Below are 21,151 nucleotides of genomic sequence, written 5' to 3'. Positions count from 1 at the left end.
TTTTTTCCATTTTGTAAGGTAGTGTATAGAAATCCAGCCATCAGAAAACAACATGTTATTCAATTGACTTTATTATGTAAAAGTACAAAAGTAAATTAGAATTGAGTGAAACCTCTGGATATTTGTGGTGCTGCTTTCTCAATATTTTTTTTTGAGGTGGGATGCTATATTGTTTGTTGAAAAACTTAACTCTTGAATTTATATGCAGGCCAAACCTATGTCTTATGTAAAAGTTACCTAACCATCATCTTGTGGCGCCAATGGATAGAAATGAACCTTTGAGTGGACATCAATTACTTTATTACTTTAAATACTAAAAGTGTATCCCCCGTGGAGGATGGGAGAGGTTTCATTGTTCATTAATTCAAAAAGGGAAATTTGTATACAATACTCATATCTTTTAATTAATTTCTGCCTCATTTTCTTATCCATCCAATTTTTATGTCGCTTATTCTGGTTAGAGTCATGGATGAGCTGGAGCCAATCCTAGCTGACTTTGACTAGTGACCAGTTAAGGGTGTACCCAATCACAGGGCACGTAGGCAACTAAGCATTCACATCTATAGACAATTTAGTGTCTTTAGTGAAGCTAACCTACATATTTTTGAAAAGTGCATGTATAATTAATCTGAAAAATACAAGTTCCATCCGTAAGTTGCAAACTGTTCATAAAAGTTAAATGTACATGAAAAACATTTTAGACATCAAATTAATTATAGACAAAACTTAAGGGCTAATAAGTGGTCTATCCCTTTAAGTCAAATAAGTATCTTGGCTCAATAGTAGGGGAAATACTGTCCTTATTTATTGAAATGCAACTGTTTATATAAAAATCATACAATTTTTTTTGTGTATTAATGGAAATCTTACAGCAGACGACATGGGCGAGGTTCAACTTGTCACTCGTGTTCCTGAACCAGCAGGAAACGCTCACAACAACTTAACAAGCAATTGTGCTCATAGGCTGAAATGCAGTGACGATGCTTAGTTAGCGTTTGGTCAATCAACAGGCACAAGAGGTCTTTCTTTATGCCCACTTCAATGTGAAGTTCAGCAGGATCATGAAACAGCGACACAAACAAACACAAAAAGCCCCACCCCCATTGGTTGAGCCATCGCAACAGCGACTCACTTGCGTCGGCTGAAGATACTCTTTTTGCCCGAGCTCTTGTCGGCGGCGCTGAGGCCAATGAGCAACCGAGCCTTTTCATCCTCCTCCTGCTGCTGCTGCAAGCCCGAGTCCGTCTTGCCGTCCAGCGTCTTCCCGCGTGGGTCGGAGCTACCGCCGGCCGGCTTGAGGCGCAGCTTCTCCTTGATCATCTGACACAGAAGAAGGAGATTAGGGTGTGTCGAAAAGCTTTAAAAATATTCTAAAATCAACTGGTGGTGTGGACTAAAATCTGTTGAGATTTCCGATTGAGTTAAGATATGAACCACCATGGTAGCATTTTATGTTTTTTGTTCACATTTTCACTGGATTTCCATGAGCAGCATTTTTTCCGTCAATAAAAGGACTGCATTTGGCCCTGGATCGAGACTATTATGATCGTATGCTAATTTGCCAGTGCCGTACCTGTGCAACCAGAGCCTTGCGACTGTCTCTCTTCACAGCCATGGCAAAGTCCAGCCATGTCCAGGTGTTGTTGTGGTACTCCAAACATGGCAGGACTAGGTTAAGGTCCTTCCAGTCCACGGTGCTTTTTTCTCCCTAAGGATGATGATCAGTTACATTAGCTAACTTATGCTTTGTTAAGTGCTTTAAAATGTCTTTTAAACAAGGTGGGCAATCAGTAAAATATATTTGATGGTTAATTGTACAATTACATTTAGTCTAATGATATACAGTAGGTCTCACTTCCTATGGCTGACATAATCTTTTTTTAAATCACAAACAGGGTGAGACAATCAACATCAGTGTCTTCAAGCGGCTATTAATAAACCGGTTTCACACATTCAATCATGGCTAATATTATTATGTGCTATTATTACATCCAGGTAACACTAGTCACCTTATAGCTGACGCAGAGTGGCACTTGAGGAATTTTGATGTAAATGAAGGAGTTGTTCATGGCAGCTCGCTCCTTCATTTTGTCAATATCATCAACAGGATGCTAGCGAGGGAAATCAGAAAGAACATCGGTAACTTTTGTGGTTAACTCCAACACCGTTAACTCCAATTATCAATACCTCAAGAGGTTTCCTGAATGACCTCCTGACGCCAGCGCTGCGGTTCATCCCCTGAGCAACGCCTTTACTGGGGCCCATTGCGCCCATTGTGTCCTCAGAAGACTGACGAGTCTTCACGGGGATACCTGAATTGTTGAGGGTGGCGATAAAATAAATTAACAAATGAAACCGCATAACAGTGATCACAAATCAAAGTAGAGGAAAAAAAAAAATTATCGTATTATTTTGGTTTGAGTAAATGATGAGGGAACGTAAAAAAATAAAAATGCTGAGTAATTGAATATGCTGAGTATTTACATTTTAGTTTTCAATTCACAAAATATAATATACATTATATATCCCAATGTGCTTTTTGTACATTTTGATATTAAAAGCAAAATTCAAGCCCTTCAGTAATTTCAGTCCATATACTAGCACAAAACTGTAAAAAAACAACAAACAGCAAACTAGGGGAACTGTTTTAGAACTTTTTCTCCATGGGGTCCACCTTCTTTGGCATTTCTGTTAAATTACAAATGCGTAAGACACAAATGACAAAACATACCCGTAGTGACCAGTCGGAACTTGTCTTCTTCATCGGTTACCTCCTCTTCCTCAACGTTCCTCCCCGGGAAGAAGAATCCCATCATCCTCTTGAAGAAGTGGTACATGAGCTGGATGGTGAGAGGCACTACGTTTACCTGAGAATACAGAAAGCATTTTCATTGATAGCCTGGTGGTGGATTTCCAAGCAAAAGATGACAAGAAGAAGTCATATGTGACTTTCTTTACCTCAAAGTGTTCCTTGACAGAGATCCCACCCACTGGAGGACGCACCTTGCTGAAAAGACGTAAGGCAAACTGACGTCCTGATTGACAGGCACTCTGTGGGCGAAGCACCACCTATTGGAAGAAGTGTAATGGAAAAAATAAAAATACAACCTCTCTACCCTTTCAGGGATAGTGTACTTATTTAGACATTTAAAGGAGTACAAAGTTCATTTTCTGTTTATCACTTATTTTTCATGTATAACTCATACCTTTAAAAAACATATTTTGCCACTTGCTGTAGATTGAAAATGATGTGATCAAGTCTAACGACCTTCGTTTTCTGGGTTCGGTCATGTGATGTTGCTAAGCTGAGCCGCGATGGGTTGAGGCTGAGCCTTGCCAGCGCATGCGATATAATTTTCAGTCGAGAGTAAAATGTGTTTTTAAAATTATTAATTGTACACGAAAAAAAAAAACAATTTAGCTATCAAAATAGTTAATAGACAACTACAATTATTTGTACCGCTGAAAATGGCTAAATAAGTGGACGATCCTTTTAAGAACATTTTCTTTGTAGGCCATTCTCACTTTCCTTGAGCCTATTTGACACCTAAAGTCTGGTACATTTGGCCAAGTGTCAGTCCTCTGATGCAATATTATTACCAGACATTCATGATATCAAACAGCTTGCGTAATTTAAGTCTGGCGAGTAGACTCAAAATAATCCATATCGTCCAAATATAGACATTTCGGAAACACATGACACAATGTATATGTCACAACAATGCTCTTCTGTCATAATCTTCTTGCCAGATATCTCCACAAACTTGTATGAGTACATTCTCAACACACATTTCAATAAGTCAGGCTGTGTGATAATGCTTGGGCATTCATTACTCAAGCACAAGTGAGTGATTTCATGAGGACAAACAAGATGGCATTACACAAACAGCTGTGTGCATACATACCCGCAAACGCTGCACATGGGAAGAAGATATAGAGAAATAAGGACAATAGAAAATACGATGGCTTTATGTTAATAAATTCTTTCGGTGCTAAAATACAGAAATGGCTTATTTTCAAGAACAACATTTTTAATGCTATAATGTTTATTTATTTTTTGAAAGAAAAACTGTTGCAATTAGAAAAAATTGACAAATATTTTCCAAGAGTTGTAATAATGAATTTAAAAAAAAAAAATATTTTTGAAACTACGCCTTCTATAAAAAACAGGAATATACTCTTGGAAAAAAAAAGGGAAAAAGGAATTTACACCTGTAATACTACATACTTTAATGAATGACAACAGAATCAATTGTAAAGACGACCCAAGATAACCAGTTACACACTTTAGGGGTCCAGGAATTGCAGTTTGAGAACCAGTACTTATAATGACCATTTATTGGACTTGACAGATGTTACCTTATAGGCTGCATTGGGTAGCAGGTTGTTCATGGTGAACCAGCCCAACTCCAGCAGATGCTCTGCCGTGTCATCAGACTTGTTGAGCTGTGTGGGGAGAGAACGAGTACATTGCAGAAGCGTAACTCAATGGTTGGGGGGGTTGAGTTCCAAAGCCCATTTGGTATAAGGAGAAATAAAGCGTATCCCAAACAAAAAAAGAGCAAAACTTGTTTTCAATAAAACATATTGATTAAAACTGAATACATGTTTTTATTTTAAGGCCCAGCCTTTGTTATTTTTCACCTTGCTGTACATGAACCTCTGCAGCTCCAGTTCGGCAATGCCCAACTGGCCATCCTCTTCGGTCAGACACCAACGCGCCTGAGCGAAGTAGATCTCAGTCCTCCTTGCCACGCTCACATCTTCTGGTGGCTTGCGCAGTTCCAGCTTGTTTGCTCTTTGCAGCTGGAAGTCCTTAAAGCACCTGAGAAAGGATGAGATGTTAAGCACATGTAGCCCCCATGCCTGATTTAGAGCCACAAACGATTGGAATCAGAGCAGACATGGTGAGGACCTGATAAGGATGTTGAGCTCTTCACTCTTCATCTGCATGTCATTTTTCTCCTGGTTGAGTTGGTTTTGTAGCTGCGTGTTGATCTCGTTTAGTTCGTCAATGCTCAGTTCCTCAGGTTGCGTCTAAGAGTCGGTGACCAACAATAAATTGAATAGATGGGGTTAGATATGAGAATAGCCGCTTAGCCTCACAAGGGTAGCAGGCTTGCTGGTGCCTATCCCAGCTGACTTTGGGGAGTAGGCAGGGGACAGCCTGAATTCATTACCAGCCAATTGAGGGGCACACAGAGACGAACAACAAATCCCAGCTGACTTTGGGGAGTAGGCAGTGGACAGCCTGAATTCATTACCAGCCAACTGAGGGGCACACAGAGACGAACAACAAATCCCTCCATCACAGCTAAGGACAATTTAGTATGTCCAATACACTAGTCATGCATGTTTTTGAATTTGCAAACACCACACAAGAAGACCTGAGCGAGTTGAATTTGAACTCGGATCCCTGAACTGTGAGGCCGACGCCCCACCTAAACGCCCTATGTCAATGTCTATGTTGGATAATGCAATGTGTGTATATGTAATAATGAAGTGGCTACATTTTAGAATGTCTTTTCTCTTCAATAATTTTCATTGTACAATTATATAATTGTATTATAAACAATAGTACAGAATTGTATGACTTATTACAGATAGAAGCACTTTTGAAAAAGTGAACTTAAGGATTTTTTTTGTCAAAATGTAACTAATTAACAAGCATATTCATAATGATTAAAAAACACACACATTAAGTCCAAGGCGGTCATGTAGAACTCACCCTGATGTTGGAATAAATCTGCTTTTCCAGGCGTCTAATCTGGGCCAGGTGCTGCCTAACTGCCTCCTGTAGATGCAGGATGCTGCTGCGCTGCTCCTCAGGGTTACTGGAGATCTCCAGCTGAAAGCGCACACGTTGCTTCTTCTCACTATGTTCCTGCACGTAAAAGAGACAGAAGTCAAAAAAAAAAAAAAAGACAATTAGCAAGAAAAAAGTAGATGGAAGCAGCTGCTGTCATATAGTCCCACCTTGCGTCTGGGCTCCACGTGCAGCAAGAGGTTATTCACAATGTCCAGGATCATGGCATACTGAACAGGGTTAGTGGAGATCTCCAGATCGTGGTGAATGAGAGTGAATGTGTCCACAGCACCTGGGAATTGAGAACAACAACGATCAAATCGATGCTGAAAACGCAGAATCGTTAGGAGACCCAACCATACCAGCCTGTTTCTTCAGCAGGTCTTCCTTCTCGTGGTGGTTTCTCAGTTCGGGTGGTTTAATCTGCGTGGCAAGCTCCGGATCGATGTCGTGACTGTAACTGATGTAGTGCATTCGGCAGCTGCAGCGAGAGATGATGCGCTGGACCTGTTGGGCTTCATTCACCTGTGCCGGCTGGTTCCAGTCTGTGCGCACATATTAAAGATCTCACATCTTGTTGGTTGAGTTCTGTTTATACGCTACTATTCAGTTATTAGGTGAAGGGGCTATCACATTTGCCAAGCTGTTCCAATCATTTGTTTCGCTAATTAGCTGCTTTGCAGGAACAACATGTGTCATCAGGTGTACCTGTAGTGGTGCTAACCATTCCACCCACGGCCTGGCCACTCTCCATTAGCTCAAGCACAGAGTCAAGATTTCGCTGCCGGTGCTCCTCAATGTTTTTCACCTGAATGGAAAGTCACAATTTGTAATGTCACAACTATCCCCCACAAACAAATTTCATCACACACAAGCTTGCGTTCAATAGAGAGGCATCAAACGTCAGTACCACGCCCACACAATACGGCATTTATTCATCATTTTCCATTTTGCTAGCACACTTAGTATTTATCAACTGTGCAAAATCTCTATATGTGGTCTGGAAAGCTTGAGTCTTTTGTGTGGAGAAATTTAACATTTTTGAGGAACACTTTTATAAAACTTTAACAAGTTTTATGTTGAGTGAAACTGGATTTTGGGCTGGATTTTTTGAACAAAAACTACAGATGGTGAAAGCAAGTCAAAACTTAACAACCATGCTCTGTACATAGAATAAAAACAAATTTCAATTCAAGCCTTAAATTTGACAGGCGCTTGACAACATTTTATTGACTCATCAGTCTTTGGAGAACATCAAAGCGACCCAAAAAATAACTATTCCAAACAAAATGACCAACATCCTTTGCCTCACTACTCAGACAGAGTTTAGCACACCTCCAGCCACAGCTGCCTGTCCTCCTCCTCAGACAGGTTGGGCTCCATGGTAGCGAAGTACTGCATGCCATCCAGCAGACAGGTCCAGGTGGTCTTCTGCTTCAGGGTGTCATTGTACCAGGCCGGATGGTGTTCACACTGTAGCAACTGGGCCTTGGCTGCTGATACCAGAACGCAGCCAGCTGTTTCTGTCCCACGCAGCATCATCTGTGTGTGAAAACCATCAAAGCTACTTCAAAACTCATTCACTATCAGCCCAGATAAAATAGATTTTTTTACCTATACGCATAGCTATTAATAGAGTTAAATGGATATATAACATCTAAAGCTGTCAACGGCAGTGACTGAGTTAATTAGTGCTGTCTCACTACTTTGACGAGGTGGTTATAAAGTTTGTTTACCTGGCAGTTGACCAACTCAATAAACCAGTTTCGGTTGAAGACATCATCGGTCTGACAGGCTGCGATGCCGCACAGCTGGTCACTGACGCCAGAGTCCTCTTCGGAAAATACCACAAACTTGTCCGTTTCCTCAATCAGCTTCTGGAGCATTGATGTTCCTAGAGAGAAGAAGAAACAGAAGAGGCTTGACCCTAATTTTCCCTAACATAGAATATTTACGGTCGTTATTATTAGAATAAATTTATATAGGCCAACCCGTATTTGTTTCTTGCAATAAGTATGTTGGTAGATTATTTGACATGGATGTTTTTTGTCTGAGTTGTTTGTGAAGAAGGTGTGAGGAGACAACATGTCTCGTGCAGCAGAACATGGGGTCGGTTTTGATGTTCCGGGGAAAGAAGATTGTGGCACTTATTGTTGTAGTCATATCATTGTAGTGGACACTCCAATCTTTTTTAATGAGCCAAAACAATGTTCTCACCCTCATGTGGACTTTTCTCTGATCGATTTAATGTGGTCACAACAGGTGTGGCGGCGGCGGTATTAGGCGAGTAGTTTGAAGGTGAGCGCTTAAGCTTCTTGGCCTGTAGCTGCGTGTCAATGCGGAGGCCCTTCAGTGCCTCCGTGGAGAGGTTTCTCTTCAGGACTGAGGCTTTTTTGTAACCGTCGTACAGCCCGAATGCGATGTTTCTGTTGGTGGTGGTCCAGGAGGCACGCAGGTCTACCAGGCGTAGCTTATGAGTGTACGTAGCGTTGGTCTCATCCTTTAGGTTCACTTCCTGTCAAGAACAATACAACAAATGTAAATATAAAACACCACAGCAAATGAATTCTTGTGAATTTAAAGCATCACCTCTTCCACACGGTTGCTTTGCCGTTGATAGCTCAGGGAGGACAGGCTGAGCAGGTGGGTTTTGTTCACCTGCGCGTTGATCTGGTGGTCAGCCGTCTCATCCCACGTGGAGGCCATCAAATGCACAGTCACCTGCGACAGCTCACTCACCATCTGAGTCACGTTCCATTCCGAGATCAGCCTCCTCATCACAGTGCCAGCTGTTTGTCCAGACATACATGATGATATAAAAGCAAAACGGCAAAAAAAAGTGTGTGTCCCTTTCATTCTGTCATCTCTTTTTGTGTGCCTGTATGTGTATGAGTTGGTTCTCGGTGCACCACAGATATACAGCATGTTCTGTAAGTTAAAATTTCCCTTGAGGGTTTCTAGCCAGTACAAACCATATTTTTGTACTAGATAAAAAATAAAACATTTACATACAATTAAAAGTGAAATTTTAAAATACCCTGTGGAATTAGTCTCTGAGCCCCTCGAGTGAAGACATGGCCTTTGTTACACTCCACTTGGATACCTCTTTGCTGGGCAAAGGACGCCCAGTAGTGCACCTGAAAGACACACAAATCCAAGGAGAGACACTCAATAGCTTGAAGCTGATTGTTGTGAAGTGAGTTGACGGCATAGTGCATATGTAAAGTTTTTTTACTCATGTGAAAGCAAAAAATTGTCCCAAAGGCTCATATGTCATCACTCTAATCTCCAAGCACCACAGTAGGTGGCTCACAAAAAAATGAGTTAATAGTTAACTCATTCAGTGCAGGTCATTTGTGAAGCCTCATTTATCTTGACAATTGAAACACACACACACACACACACACACACACACACACACACACACACACACACACACACACACACACACACACACACACAAGTACCAGGAATTGAATGTCTGGACTCTTACAAAAACATGTAAATATTTTTTTTTTTTTTTAAGATTGAATGAGTTTTTCACTGGTAAGAGAAATCAAATACTTGTATGCAGGCAATAAAAAGTACTTAAGCCACTATGTCCCCTTTACTGTAAATTACTGAGGTCATGCTACACTTACTTGTAGTTGGGGGAAGGCGGCCGTATAAGACATCTGCTTGTAATGTTGACCCAGCTTCTTACGCACGGGCCTGAGGCTGTGAAAGAGGTTTCCTCTACATATAGGTCGAGACACGCTGGTCCAGGTGGCCCAGAAGTTCTGCATCCAGCGCAGGGTGCTACTGTACAGCAAAATTCTCGGTTGAGATGATTCTGTAAAAGAAGAGCAAAATGGAAGGATGGTTGAATGTGGCATGTATGCCCAGGCAAACATATTCATTCTCACCAGGGCCAGAGTGGTTAAGGTCCATGGTGATAGACAGGTTAAGATTTTCCGAGCGAAATGCCCTGTAAGAGTCGTGAGGCTGTCCTGAGGTCACACTTGCAACATTTTCAGCAGAGCAGAGTGTAACAGCATGGTGATCATGAGGGTTGCCATGGCAAAGCCACTGCAGGTCGAGGGTCATACACAAATTGGGAAGGTGCAGAAAACAGATGTCGTCATACCTAAGATAGAGACAACAAAGTTATTTGAAGATAGGAGTAAGTCAGGAGTCACCAGTTATGAGAGAAAAAAACGGGGGAGAATAGTTGTTAAACATAGTGTCAAAATCACTAAATATAGCATCCTCAGTGGTTATATTGGAAATGCTGAGTAACTTTGTTACAATGTGCTAGCACGGTGCCTTCTACTTGGCTTCCCCAAAAATGAGCAATTGGGTGACAAGTGGATGTTTATTAAGTGCTATTTCTATACCCTTTGTGCATTATGAAGGAATAATTATCAATAAATAATGCCACAGAGCTTTCATTAAATAACTATTTAAAACAAAGAAAAAAAAATAATTTGAGAGTGATTCAAACTAATACTCACTTAGATGCTGTCCTGACGTTGACATTCAAATCTCCTTTAAAAACAAACTGGCCTGGGTTCCAGTCAAAATTGAGCTTGCTCCATTCCCAGTGTAAATTCTCTGTAGTATTGTAAGGGTCCTGTACCGATGCAAAGGGACTCAGGTTTCGAAATAGAACAGCAGCACCAATCAATAGACACCTAAATAAACTTTTAAAATCTGGTTATTCAACAGTGACAAAAATTTTCTGTAGTTTTACCTCTGTGGCAAGCTGATGCAGATTGGCTTGGTCAATGTCCATATCCCAGCGTCCATGTAGCAAAAGGCGACTTTTGTCCCACCAGGCAAGCAGAGGCGAAGGATCCGCCGTCAGTTTGGTGAGCAAGTCAACCGACTGGCCGATCAGGGTCCATGCCGGGTCCCAGCATGGGCCCCAGACAATGGTGTAGAGACAAATGTTGGCTGCAGAGAGACAGTAGTATGTAATCAGCAGATCCAAGTCTTCTGTAATGCGCGGTACACACACAGTGATTTATAACATGCCACCATACCACCTAATAAATTGATCTTAAAGAGGAAGTCAAGTCAAACATTTTCAACTCAACCCAGCTAAGCTTTAATGATACAGCATTTTAAAACAGCCAGTGCTGCGTACCAAGAGCTGTACATGGGTTGAAATTGGTCATGCAATAACAAATAGTGTAAACAGAACATCCACACATGTCCTTAAAAAAATATGTTCAATGTGCCCTCACTACTCTTAACAAGGCATTGATATTGAGATTGTGGAGTATAAATCCAGCAGCAAAGCCTACCAGTTTTTTGGCCATCACAGGGGTCTGACAACTAAAATGACATCATAGTATCTCATCACTCAACTGTTTTCTGATCTTGGTAATGTGACATGCTGTGAATGGTCGTTACCTGAGCAACAATTATGTCATTTTTACTCGACAGCAAGTAGTAGAATGGCCAACCCCTGCGATGGAGTTTAAAACATGCAGTACTTACACAATACCATTTTTAGATTAGTGGGGCTGTCTGATAGCTTGCCCTTTGTTGATTTTGACCACAGGTACAATTAAAATTTGGCCTGACTGTTGTTATGCATGCAAGTCACTCAGGCTAGCCGCAATATGGGGGACATGTGAAAACACATGAACTCACATTTAAAGTCATAGTAGAACTTGAGGGGCGGCATATTCCTGTGCACAGCTACATCTCCCCACGGCAGGCCAAGCGGAACCATTTCTTTCCGGTGAGCCCTGGCATGTCCATCCTGCTCGGTTCCAATCAGGCGTCCTGACAGCGACCAGTCGCGAATCTCAAACAGGTAGCGCGGATAGTCCCGAATTCTCACTGAACAGAAAGAAGCAAGGCATGAAATCAGTATTTAGTTATTTGAGATTTGGGGAAAACATCAAAAGTGGAGAGTAATGAGGTATAAATACTTTTTCCTCACTCATTATTCGAGTGATCACTACATTACTTCTACATGCTAAGTTTATTATTATGGTAGTTATTGGTCAAAATAGACTGGTTACAACATACAATTTACGGAAACGTCAAAGCTTAAAAAATGTGTAAAATTAAAGCCTGTTCCTTAAATGTGACTTGAACACGAAAGCTGAATTTATACTTTTACTAGTCATATTACAAGTGTCTACAGTATAAAATGAAGATTGTTTTCTACTGATGAAAACAAACCCAAAAATGAAGCCAGTTTGAACTTGACAGCGCGGCACCACTGGACAACCAAGTGGAGCCCCTCTCTGGGGAAGGGGCTGATCCTGTCGATGTCCCTCAGTTGTTCTCTCACTCGCTCCGGACCATGAAGCGACTGGTCAGCCAGGACAACCAGCTCCAGGTCGGACACCGTCCATGTCAGCAACGACTTCCTCATGGGCGTGTTGGCGTAGAGGCGCCGTGAGCGCTGAATGTAGATCTCGATGTGTTTCTTCTCCAGCGAGCTGTACAGCTCCTCAATCTTTCTGGCGGGCAGAAGCTCACCATGCTGCTTGCGTAGATCGGCGACCTTCTTGTCCAGAAGCTGCAGACGCTTGCCGCTCTCTTTGCTCTCGTCCTTCATCAGCTCGTAGTTGTCACGCAACTTGATCTCAAAAATGTCATCCAGGAAGACAAAGGAAAACTGGCTGATTTTAAAGATGACGTCTGGCGGCAGGCACAGGATCATGGAGGAAGGTGAGCCCGGCGGGCGGTGCAAGGTCTTTATCCACTTCTGGATGCTAATAGCCCTGTCAAAAGTGTCTGAAAAGTTATACTGGTAGGGGAACTCAATGGAGAGGAGCGGGCAGGTGAAAACCCAGACATGGTTGTGAGGTGTGGTGAAAGTCGGGAAGCCATTCCGGTGCAGCTGCATCTCCGGTAGCTCGTCATACGTCTCCACATCCAAGCCTTTGAAGGACAAGATATCATGGCCGTCGAAGTTAACCGCCAGAGCGGGAGAGCGCATATGCACAGAGCCCGTGTGCCTGGAGAGGATCAGAGCTTCGGTGTGAAGGAGGATATAGTTCTGCTCGCCCACATGCGCAGTCACACGTGCGGTGCCCAATTCTAGCAGGACATTCAGACATCTTTGGTCGCCTTCATCTGGTCTGGTTAGGCATTCGTCTTCTCGTTTGCCGCAGAGCATATGCCAGCAATCCAGCGCTTCAGTCATGTGCTGATAAAAGAACATGTGGTCTGGTGGCGTCCATACCGCAGCCAGACCATCCTCACACTGAACCTAAATGAAAAACACTTGTTAACACTTTGTACACAACAATGTACAATGGTATGCCAACATAAATTCTCTTCGTTTTAATTTAGTTTTTGATTACTTCATTTTATTAGAAAATGTAAGAAAAACAAGAAAGAATTGTGGAGGATAAAGATTTTACCGCAGACACATGAAGCAAGCAAACTGGTTGATATCTCATACAGCTTGCTTTTAATACTGTGTGTATGTGTGTGTATATTATATATATATATATATATATATATATATATATATATATATATATATATATATATATATATATATATATATATATATATATCCACACACATCTTATCAATTAGAAGAATATAAATTTGATTAAAAAAACTTTAGGAAAGTATAGGGATGAGGCCCCGGGAGACAGCCCAGAACACACTAGAGCAGAGGTGTCACCCACCTCATCATTTTATGTTGCCGACAAAATGTTGACTAATTATGACTTAAAGTTTCTAGCTAAAATACCACATTTCCAAGTAGTCTTCAATGTTAATTTTTTTTTGTTAAACAACAATGTATTGATATTAAATATTATTTAACATATTTTACGGGCCTACGATTTCAAAACTAAGTAAATGTGTGACTATAGTACTTAAGATTTAGTTGATCAAAGCCTCAATGGCCCTCCGACAGAAACAATAACTACAATCTGGTTCACGATAAAATAAAGTTTGACACCCTCTGCGCTTGAGAGACTATGTCAGGGGATGAATAATTTGCCTTTTGCTGTCGACTATATATGACATCACAATTGCTCAGGACTAAAGCAACAACCAATCACCACTTAGCTTGCAAAAGTCACATTACCTAACTTAAAAAACAGGTAAGCCAAAATTAGTCCACCTCAGCCCTGGAAAACTATGAGGTCATTTTCAGGTGACAGCCAGTGTCAAAATTGATGAAGATGGATAAAAACAGGATGGATTTTGCTGCTTAATTCATATTCCACGAATGCAATATTAATCTGAATTCCATGTTTAGAATAGGGAGGGCAAAAAGGACATATTAATGTAAAGAATTTAATTTCTTTTAAATTTATGTCATTTGGGAGGAGTGGTGTGTTTCAAAAGTATTAGTGGCATCGGTACTTGTTATTAGTATCAGTGACCATTCAAGAGTTGAGTACTTGTACTGCTATCAGTCTGAAAAAAAATAGTACGGAAACATCCCTAGTTAGTAGTAGTCATGTGTAATGTTACAGTTTTTTTTTTCTTTTCAATAATTGGGTTTAATTTCCAAGTCCTTCTGACAAAGAAGGGCAACCAATGGAAATGAGCCTTTAGACGATGTGTGGATTTACATTTTTTGCTTGAAATATGTATAATTTACATTGTCAGCTAAAACAAATAAAGAGGAAAGAAAGACATATTTACCTGCAGCGTGTGGGTACTGACATGGTAGCAGAACGCCGTGGTGGTGAGCCTGACAATAGGTTTGGCAATCTGAGAGGAAGGACAGCAGGTTTCTGTGTTTTCCGTAGGGGTCTTAATGGCGGAGAAGCCAACGCCCTGCAGAGTCACTTGCGCGCTCTCAGCCGAGCTCATCATTCTGACAGCATCCATCCGCAAAGAGAGAGCTCCTAAGAGGAGAATAAATTGGCTTGGTTGGTAATAGGAAACATGTTAAAGGCCGTTTAATTCAAACCTGCCTGCTAGATTTGAGACTGTAAAAACGTTAACATCCTCAAACCGGAAGTCTAGTTTGAACAGCAGAGGTGAGGAGGAGGAGGGTTGCCTATTGTAGCCAGTAGGGGGAGACATTGAGGGCTCATCTAATAGCCTCACTCCATCTGGAGTGTAGATGAAGGAAAGCAGACGAGACAAGCAGAGCGCGCAGGTCTCTGACAGCTCTACTTGGAGTCCCTTCAGGCTGGACTCCACGCTCAGAGACGGAGAGCTGCCAGTCAACTCACTACTCGCTCGATTCCAGCTCCCCTTGATTGACAGGACAGTTATGCTTAATTCAACACTGGAGTAACCGCATCACAACTTGTTTCCTTAAAAATTGATCTTACCTGAAGGTCGAGGGAGTCGAGAATGAGAGCTTCACCCCAAACGTGCTTGCCGAGAGGATGTGGCGCTTGCTGGATATGAGAACCCTGGCCCACTCTCCACCAGAAGCTATCTAGGTTTAATGAGGCTCGCTGGTGCACATTCCGGGACTCTGGGCCGTCTTGGTCCACCTTGAAATCCAGAAGATGACGTAGTTCTGCACATACAAAAGGCCGGAATAACAAGATCAAGATCAATGTAAAGATGACAGAATATTTGTCTAAAATGGTCTACCAAGTACACAATATATAATCAATAAAAAATGAAGGCCGTAAATAAATAAACACATGTTACTATTTCCTTTTAATAGTTTTTTTGTGGGGACCCCTGAATATCACCCGACAACGTCTATTGAGCATCAATTAAATTTCCATTTAGAATAAAGCTAAAATCCCCTTTGTTTTGCATTACAGCCACAACACAGCATGCCATTAAGACTGTTTTTTTTTACCTGCACTGGCAGAGAGGAAACCAAGGGTAAAAGGAGTGGTGTCTCCAAGTTGCACAGAAACGTTGAGGTTGGATACAGAGGAGGAGATCATCACAGGGGCATCCAGATGGGGCAGGCACCTAAGGAAAAGGAGGGTGGGCAAAAAATCTAATAGACTATGCACGAAAGACACAACAATGCGGATGTGGATAAGACACACACAAAAAAAAATGGATTATCATGACTGTGAAGGAGAAATATTTGGTTTTTCCTATTGCCACTTGCCTTTTTTGACGCGACGCCTTCCTGTGCATCAGCTCTCCCCATGGCAATAGGTTGAGCCAATGGGAGAACTCCTGGTGACGATAATGGACAATGCAAGTGTTGACAGCAAAGGAGCCAGAAATGTCCATGGATGTTACCTACAACCAAAAGAAACACTAGTTTCAAATCTTTCTATGGCATTCTTCAGACAACAAGTAAAGCTTCTTGCCTGCAGGGAAGTTTTGAGTGTGTTTACGCAGACAATTCTTTGCCTGCTTTGTGACAAAAGAAGTCCATCTGCCAAAAAACAAAACAAACAAAAAAATGAGTATTATTTGTAGCTCTCTATGAATCCCGGCCTTGCACTGACCTTCTAGAAAGAGCTGCAGGCTGCTCTGGGGAATGCTCAGTTCGGGGGTGAAGCTCTTTAGAGGAAGTTGCTCGCTGTCACGACTGTAGCAAAGCTTTAAGGATTTCAGCGTCCAGTTCAAGTGCCTATGCAAGTGGCGGGTGGGTAAGAGGCAAATAACCGGTGTCCCAAATACTAAATAAAAGTGTGACTCACCTTTTCTGACTGTGCATGGACAAGGTGACATTGGTGTTGTCAAACTCCATATTAGCTTTGTGAGGGATGACACTGTGGAATTGTTCAACAGCTTCCGTTTGGATGAATTCTGTGTCCAAACACTCTAAATAATAACAAAACAATGAATATTAAAATGTACTTTTGGAATCGTTAAATGTATAGTGTGTAAGATTTAGTGACATATATAGTATAAAAAAAAAAAAAATCAAAACCCCTTGAATGAATAACAAGTATATGCAAAAACAAATGTTTCATCACATTTAGGTTGTATTTTTAGATAATCATAGGTCTTAGAAATCTGTAATTGCACTACTGCTTAACAGGAGGCTGACATTTCGCTGCCATCTTTATGCTATGGATACCTGAAGGAGAAGAACTTCAGGAACGTGGTGTAGTGGTAGTAGGCTTCCCAAGTGTGGTCTATCTGACATTGTTGTGCGTGTGCTTCAAAATCATTGCATTCTCTTCTTTCACTATTAGATGACACTAAATTCTATCCACTGCCACTTCAAATGTAGGGCTGCCACCAACAATAATTTTAATGACTCATTAAACTGTCATTTATTCAATTAATGGGATAATTAATAAACATTGAGTAAAAATTAAATAATTATTAATAATAAATTATTTCTATTCCTTTATTCAAAATAGATATTTCAAATTGACAGTGCAACAACCTAGGTTAATTCAAGATTTGGTTACAGCTTTAATCTGGCAGAAAAACGTGCAGATAGAGGCCAAAAATGTTGATACAAGTATTGATTTTTCCGAGGTAAAAGCATATAATTGCAAATGTTTTTTGAGGTTTCATTTTCAAAACAGTCAGCTCAGATGGCAGACTACAGATATAGGAGAACATTTACTGCTGAGCATGAAAGTCTAAGGATTGGCAGAAGTTGAAAATTAGACTACCTCTCAAAATGATCAATCGGTTATCAAAAATGATTACTGATTTATTTGATAACTGACGCCACCTTGCATAATAGAAATCTGCTAGTTTCCTCAGTGGAGTAACCAAAGACTTACCTTGCATTCTCTCCTCAGATGTGTCTTGAGTGGTCCTTGGTGTCATCAATTCGGGGCTGAGGAAGAGGCCCTCATGCAGCTCGGCCAACAACGTTCTGACGCGTAGCGACAGCGAACCAGGCCTCATCTCAGGGAGACTTACATCGCCCGACAGCAGTAGGTTGAACGCCACCTCCGCCAAACAAATGTCCTGCAACATAGACACCAAATTAGGCGAACTTAGAATTTCGTCTTTATACAGAAACTCACCAGTTGACTGCTTTTGAGAACTTTGCTGCTTAATTGTCCCACCGAGAAGTCCCACGCTAGCCTGTAAGGAGTGAGATGTTTGTTCAATAAAAAAATCATTCAGCATTTGTGTGACCAGAAAGTGGTCAGTCACCTTTTACTATGGTGGTCAAGCAGCAATGTGATGCACGTGACAGTCATATGCCACAGCGACTCAGACAGTGCCATGTTGAGAACCATCACGTTGACGGAGCTGATGTGGAACGACAGCAGCTGCAAAGAATGGCGTGGAAGGTGAGTTGCTCTTCCAACCGCTATAAACTCAATAAGATTTCAGATATTCAGCTTGTAGGTTAAATTTTCAAGCTGAACATAAAATGAAGTTAAATTGAACACCTCCAAACTTCTGTGACTCTTTCTCTTCATGAGTATTGAGACATGTGTACTGAGTGTTTTGTATTGTATCTTGAGGGAAGTGGTTCTCCGAGTTTTTTCAATAATATAACCCCTATATAATATTTTTTTCAACCAAGTCGTGTTTTATTCAGCATCTCCAGAAGATAGATCATATAACAGGATCGGCTTCATTTTTGATTTGTCTGCTGGAAAACTGCATCACATATGACAGGTGCAACCAAATAAAATGTACAAAAATTAAGCAGACAATGTTTTGCAAACAAGTTATTACAACACAATTAAGTAATACGATGCTTCGTGTTCTATTTGATTTGCTCTTGAAAAGAAAATTAGCTTTATCGGTCTCTGGATCAAAAACATTAAGTGAGATTTGCTGATCCCACCAGAAAACCGTTACAATATCACCTATACCCCTGGAAATACCTTCATGTAGCCCCAGGGGTACTAGTACCCTCATTTGAGAATTACCACTCTAATGTACAGTACTGTAGAGAAATTACTAGGTCTCATGAAGAGGTCTGTTGAAATACCAGTTCTGAGGTCATGAATCAAATTGTTGTGGAATCTGACTTTCATAACAGACATTGACTCTAGTTTCCCCCTATTCATTCCTTGTTTTGTTGCTCATTTTCCTCAGAAATGAGTGGTTCTGATTTTTTTTCCCTTCTGCTTGGTGTAAAATAGTAACTTACTGACAACCAAATCTTGTTCCCTTTTTCTTTTCAGTGTGTCTTAAAGCCAGAAAGTCGACATTTGAAATTACCGTGATCAACTTTTTTTCCAAACAGAATTAAACAACGCATGGGTATGAGCAACCTCTGAGACTGGCGAGTCCATATTTTGTGCCAGGTGTTATATGTGCATTCAACAGTTTAAAAAAAGGTCAAATTTAGATAACATGTAAGCTTTACAGTGCATTTTTGGTTCATCAGGAAATTTCACTCAAACCCTGTATTTCACTCAAAGGAGTGTAAAAAAAGATTATACATTAGAATTCTATTTCTTTCTATTTTAGTGTTGAGTTTGTGTTCATTTTTTTATTTAGCAGTTTCTGTCATTCAACATGCCAATGTGCACTGCTTAAACACAGCTTTGAACAGAGGTGCTAGTTTCCAAAATTACAGTCAGTGTTGATACATTTTCCGCATAATTACAGATTGATAAGAGCTGCCACTGTATTGTGATACATACTTGTGATAGGAGGCGGAGTGTTGTGGCATTGATGGTAACCTTTCCTGTTTTCTTCCCATGACTTGTAGTTTTAGCCAGTGGCCCGAGAGTCGCTTGCAAGTCGAAGCGTACTCTTGTCTCGCCCACGCATAGTGCCAGGTATTTCCTTAAAGACAAAAAATTAAACAGAAAATGGATGAACGTATGGATAAAAAAATACATGAAGTTTGTTGATATAGTAATTGGTGCTTTGAATATTTTTGTTGTTTTTATTTCTATTCATGGAACTAGTCACATTTTTAGGAGGACACATACATTGTGAGATGACTGCGTCAGAATGGTTAGCTCGTCAAAATAAAGGCACTACAACAATTAAAAAATATATTTGCAACTTCATGTTGCAATTAATGTACTCATATTTTTAAAATGAAACTGTATTGGTCCTGCCATTGCATTAAAAAAGCACGCAAGAAATTATTAAAATTAAATTAATAAAAAAAAATTCCTCCAGAAACACTTTTAAAATCTTACGTACCACTACCTTGGGTACCCCAATTTCAGAACCACTGCCGTAATTTGTCTGTCATCAATAAATAACTCCCAAGGAATAATCAGGTGGGAGTTAGCCCTTTAAACTCTACAACATGATTTCAACATATCATAATGCAGAATGTTTACTCACGGTAAATCCTGGTTCAGAAGTTTGCTCGAAATCCATATTCGGTCAATTTCCTGTCATGATGGAATAAGATTTAAGGCCACATGTGCAGGTTCACCCAATACTTTATATCTTTTGAGGGACATGGGAGTGGCTGCTATTATGTGCCAACAATGTGCCACTTACCACAGTGTGCAGCGGGTGAAATTGGATACTGACTCCTCGGACTGAGAACAGACCCACTGATTTGATCTTCAAGTCTGCATTCAGAGCTGTCTGGAACAGTCGCACTGCCAGAGTGTTGACCAGCCATCTTAGAGAGGAGAAAATAGAATGCATAATTACAATTACCAAATTGAAATCCACTACTTGGGCGCTCTTAGACTTAAGAACACTTACCGGAATATAATGCATGCCAACACAAGGGCAAAAAACACGATTGTGAGAAAGGAAATGAGCAGGAGAGACATGACGTCCCAAGTTGTGCAGACTTGCCAGCTTCTGTCATGAAGAGAGAGACATATCGGGTTTTAACTTATCTTTCGTTGCTTTAAACATATTCAAAGAGATACGAAAACACCCTCACGACAGAGCAACGGATTAAATTGTCAGACTGTCGAACTATAAACATTTCCTTCCCAACCTCGCTCCTGACATGAGCAAATTATTGTGTAAAACAACGATAGAACATGGAGTAGCATCAAGCTAACAACACTTCGACTAAACTAACATCAGCTGTGCGTGTTTAAAATAAAAACATGTGTGATCCAGTCCGACAATAATATCAATTTTTGGTTACCCTAAAACTTGGGCGCCGCGTCATCAAAGTGAAAAAAAATCTGGAAATCTGTGCTACTGGGCTAATGCTAACGCTAATAATGTTAGCTTCGACCAGGCGACAGGAGACAATTTCCTTCCCGAGTTGAGGGTGTATTTGTTTCATCTGTCCAAGGTTTATAAACTTACCTAGCCTGGCATGTTTACGGGTCTCCGTAGCACCGCAAAGAACCGCGGTGACAGCTGACAGGTTAGCCCGCACAGTGAGCCTCAACACCCCACCCCTCGCGAATGCAAATTACGCGACGTTATGGAGCATTACAATTATACATTTTAATTTCAAAATTAAATTCACTTCGAAATGAATTAAGTGGCGTGACCCCCCCCCAAAAAAAAAAATAAATAAAATAAAATAAAATAAAAAAGCGTTTGGGGAAGATATATGTTTGCGCTGGGTTCAGGATGATGAGTGATTTAACATTCATTTAT

At 40.8% G+C, this 21,151-nt stretch overlaps 1 protein-coding gene across 1 annotated transcript; it reads right to left on the bottom strand.

Moving 5' to 3' along the window:
* Nucleotides 1–53: 53 nt before the first annotated feature.
* On the bottom strand, nucleotides 54–20,942 carry bltp2 (bridge-like lipid transfer protein family member 2). Its single transcript, XM_088428112.1, has 40 exons — nucleotides 20,852–20,942; nucleotides 20,285–20,386; nucleotides 20,072–20,198; nucleotides 19,910–19,959; nucleotides 19,249–19,393; nucleotides 17,795–17,913; nucleotides 17,662–17,722; nucleotides 17,413–17,602; nucleotides 16,366–16,489; nucleotides 16,171–16,295; nucleotides 16,030–16,097; nucleotides 15,822–15,958; nucleotides 15,558–15,676; nucleotides 15,070–15,263; nucleotides 14,704–14,989; nucleotides 14,429–14,634; nucleotides 11,987–13,025; nucleotides 11,447–11,638; nucleotides 10,539–10,741; nucleotides 10,300–10,418; nucleotides 9,712–9,932; nucleotides 9,448–9,638; nucleotides 8,844–8,943; nucleotides 8,396–8,595; nucleotides 8,024–8,321; nucleotides 7,543–7,700; nucleotides 7,142–7,348; nucleotides 6,515–6,614; nucleotides 6,169–6,351; nucleotides 5,977–6,098; nucleotides 5,729–5,884; nucleotides 4,916–5,037; nucleotides 4,645–4,825; nucleotides 4,360–4,446; nucleotides 2,959–3,069; nucleotides 2,732–2,867; nucleotides 2,188–2,312; nucleotides 2,010–2,111; nucleotides 1,574–1,708; nucleotides 54–1,320 (listed from the first exon to the last, which is right to left on the bottom strand). The coding sequence occupies exons 2-40, from the start codon at nucleotides 20,353–20,355 to the stop codon at nucleotides 1,129–1,131; spliced, it is 6,702 nt and encodes a 2,233-aa protein (XP_088284238.1). The 5' UTR covers nucleotides 20,356–20,386; nucleotides 20,852–20,942; the 3' UTR covers nucleotides 54–1,128.
* Nucleotides 20,943–21,151: the final 209 nt, after the last annotated feature.

Source organism: Hippichthys cyanospilos, chromosome 11 (genome assembly GCF_059441005.1).
Source record: "Hippichthys cyanospilos isolate Australia breed blue-spotted pipefish chromosome 11, RoL_Hcya_1.0, whole genome shotgun sequence".
Lineage (NCBI taxonomy): Eukaryota > Metazoa > Chordata > Actinopteri > Syngnathiformes > Syngnathidae > Hippichthys > Hippichthys cyanospilos.
This window is presented reverse-complemented; position numbering and strand designations above follow the sequence as displayed.

Excerpts from the sequence above, each read along its gene's own strand:
- bltp2 (XM_088428112.1), bottom strand. The coding sequence starts at position 20,355 with ATGTCTCTCCTGCTCATTTCCTTTCTCACAATCGTGTTTTTTGCCCTT. Across the intron at positions 8,944-9,447 it reads CCGCCTTCCCCCAACTACAA|GTGCACTACTGGGCGTCCTT; the intron begins GTAAGTGTAGCA and ends TGTGTCTTTCAG. Across the intron at positions 6,615-7,141 it reads ACAGGCAGCTGTGGCTGGAG|GTGAAAAACATTGAGGAGCA; the intron begins GTGTGCTAAACT and ends CTTTCCATTCAG.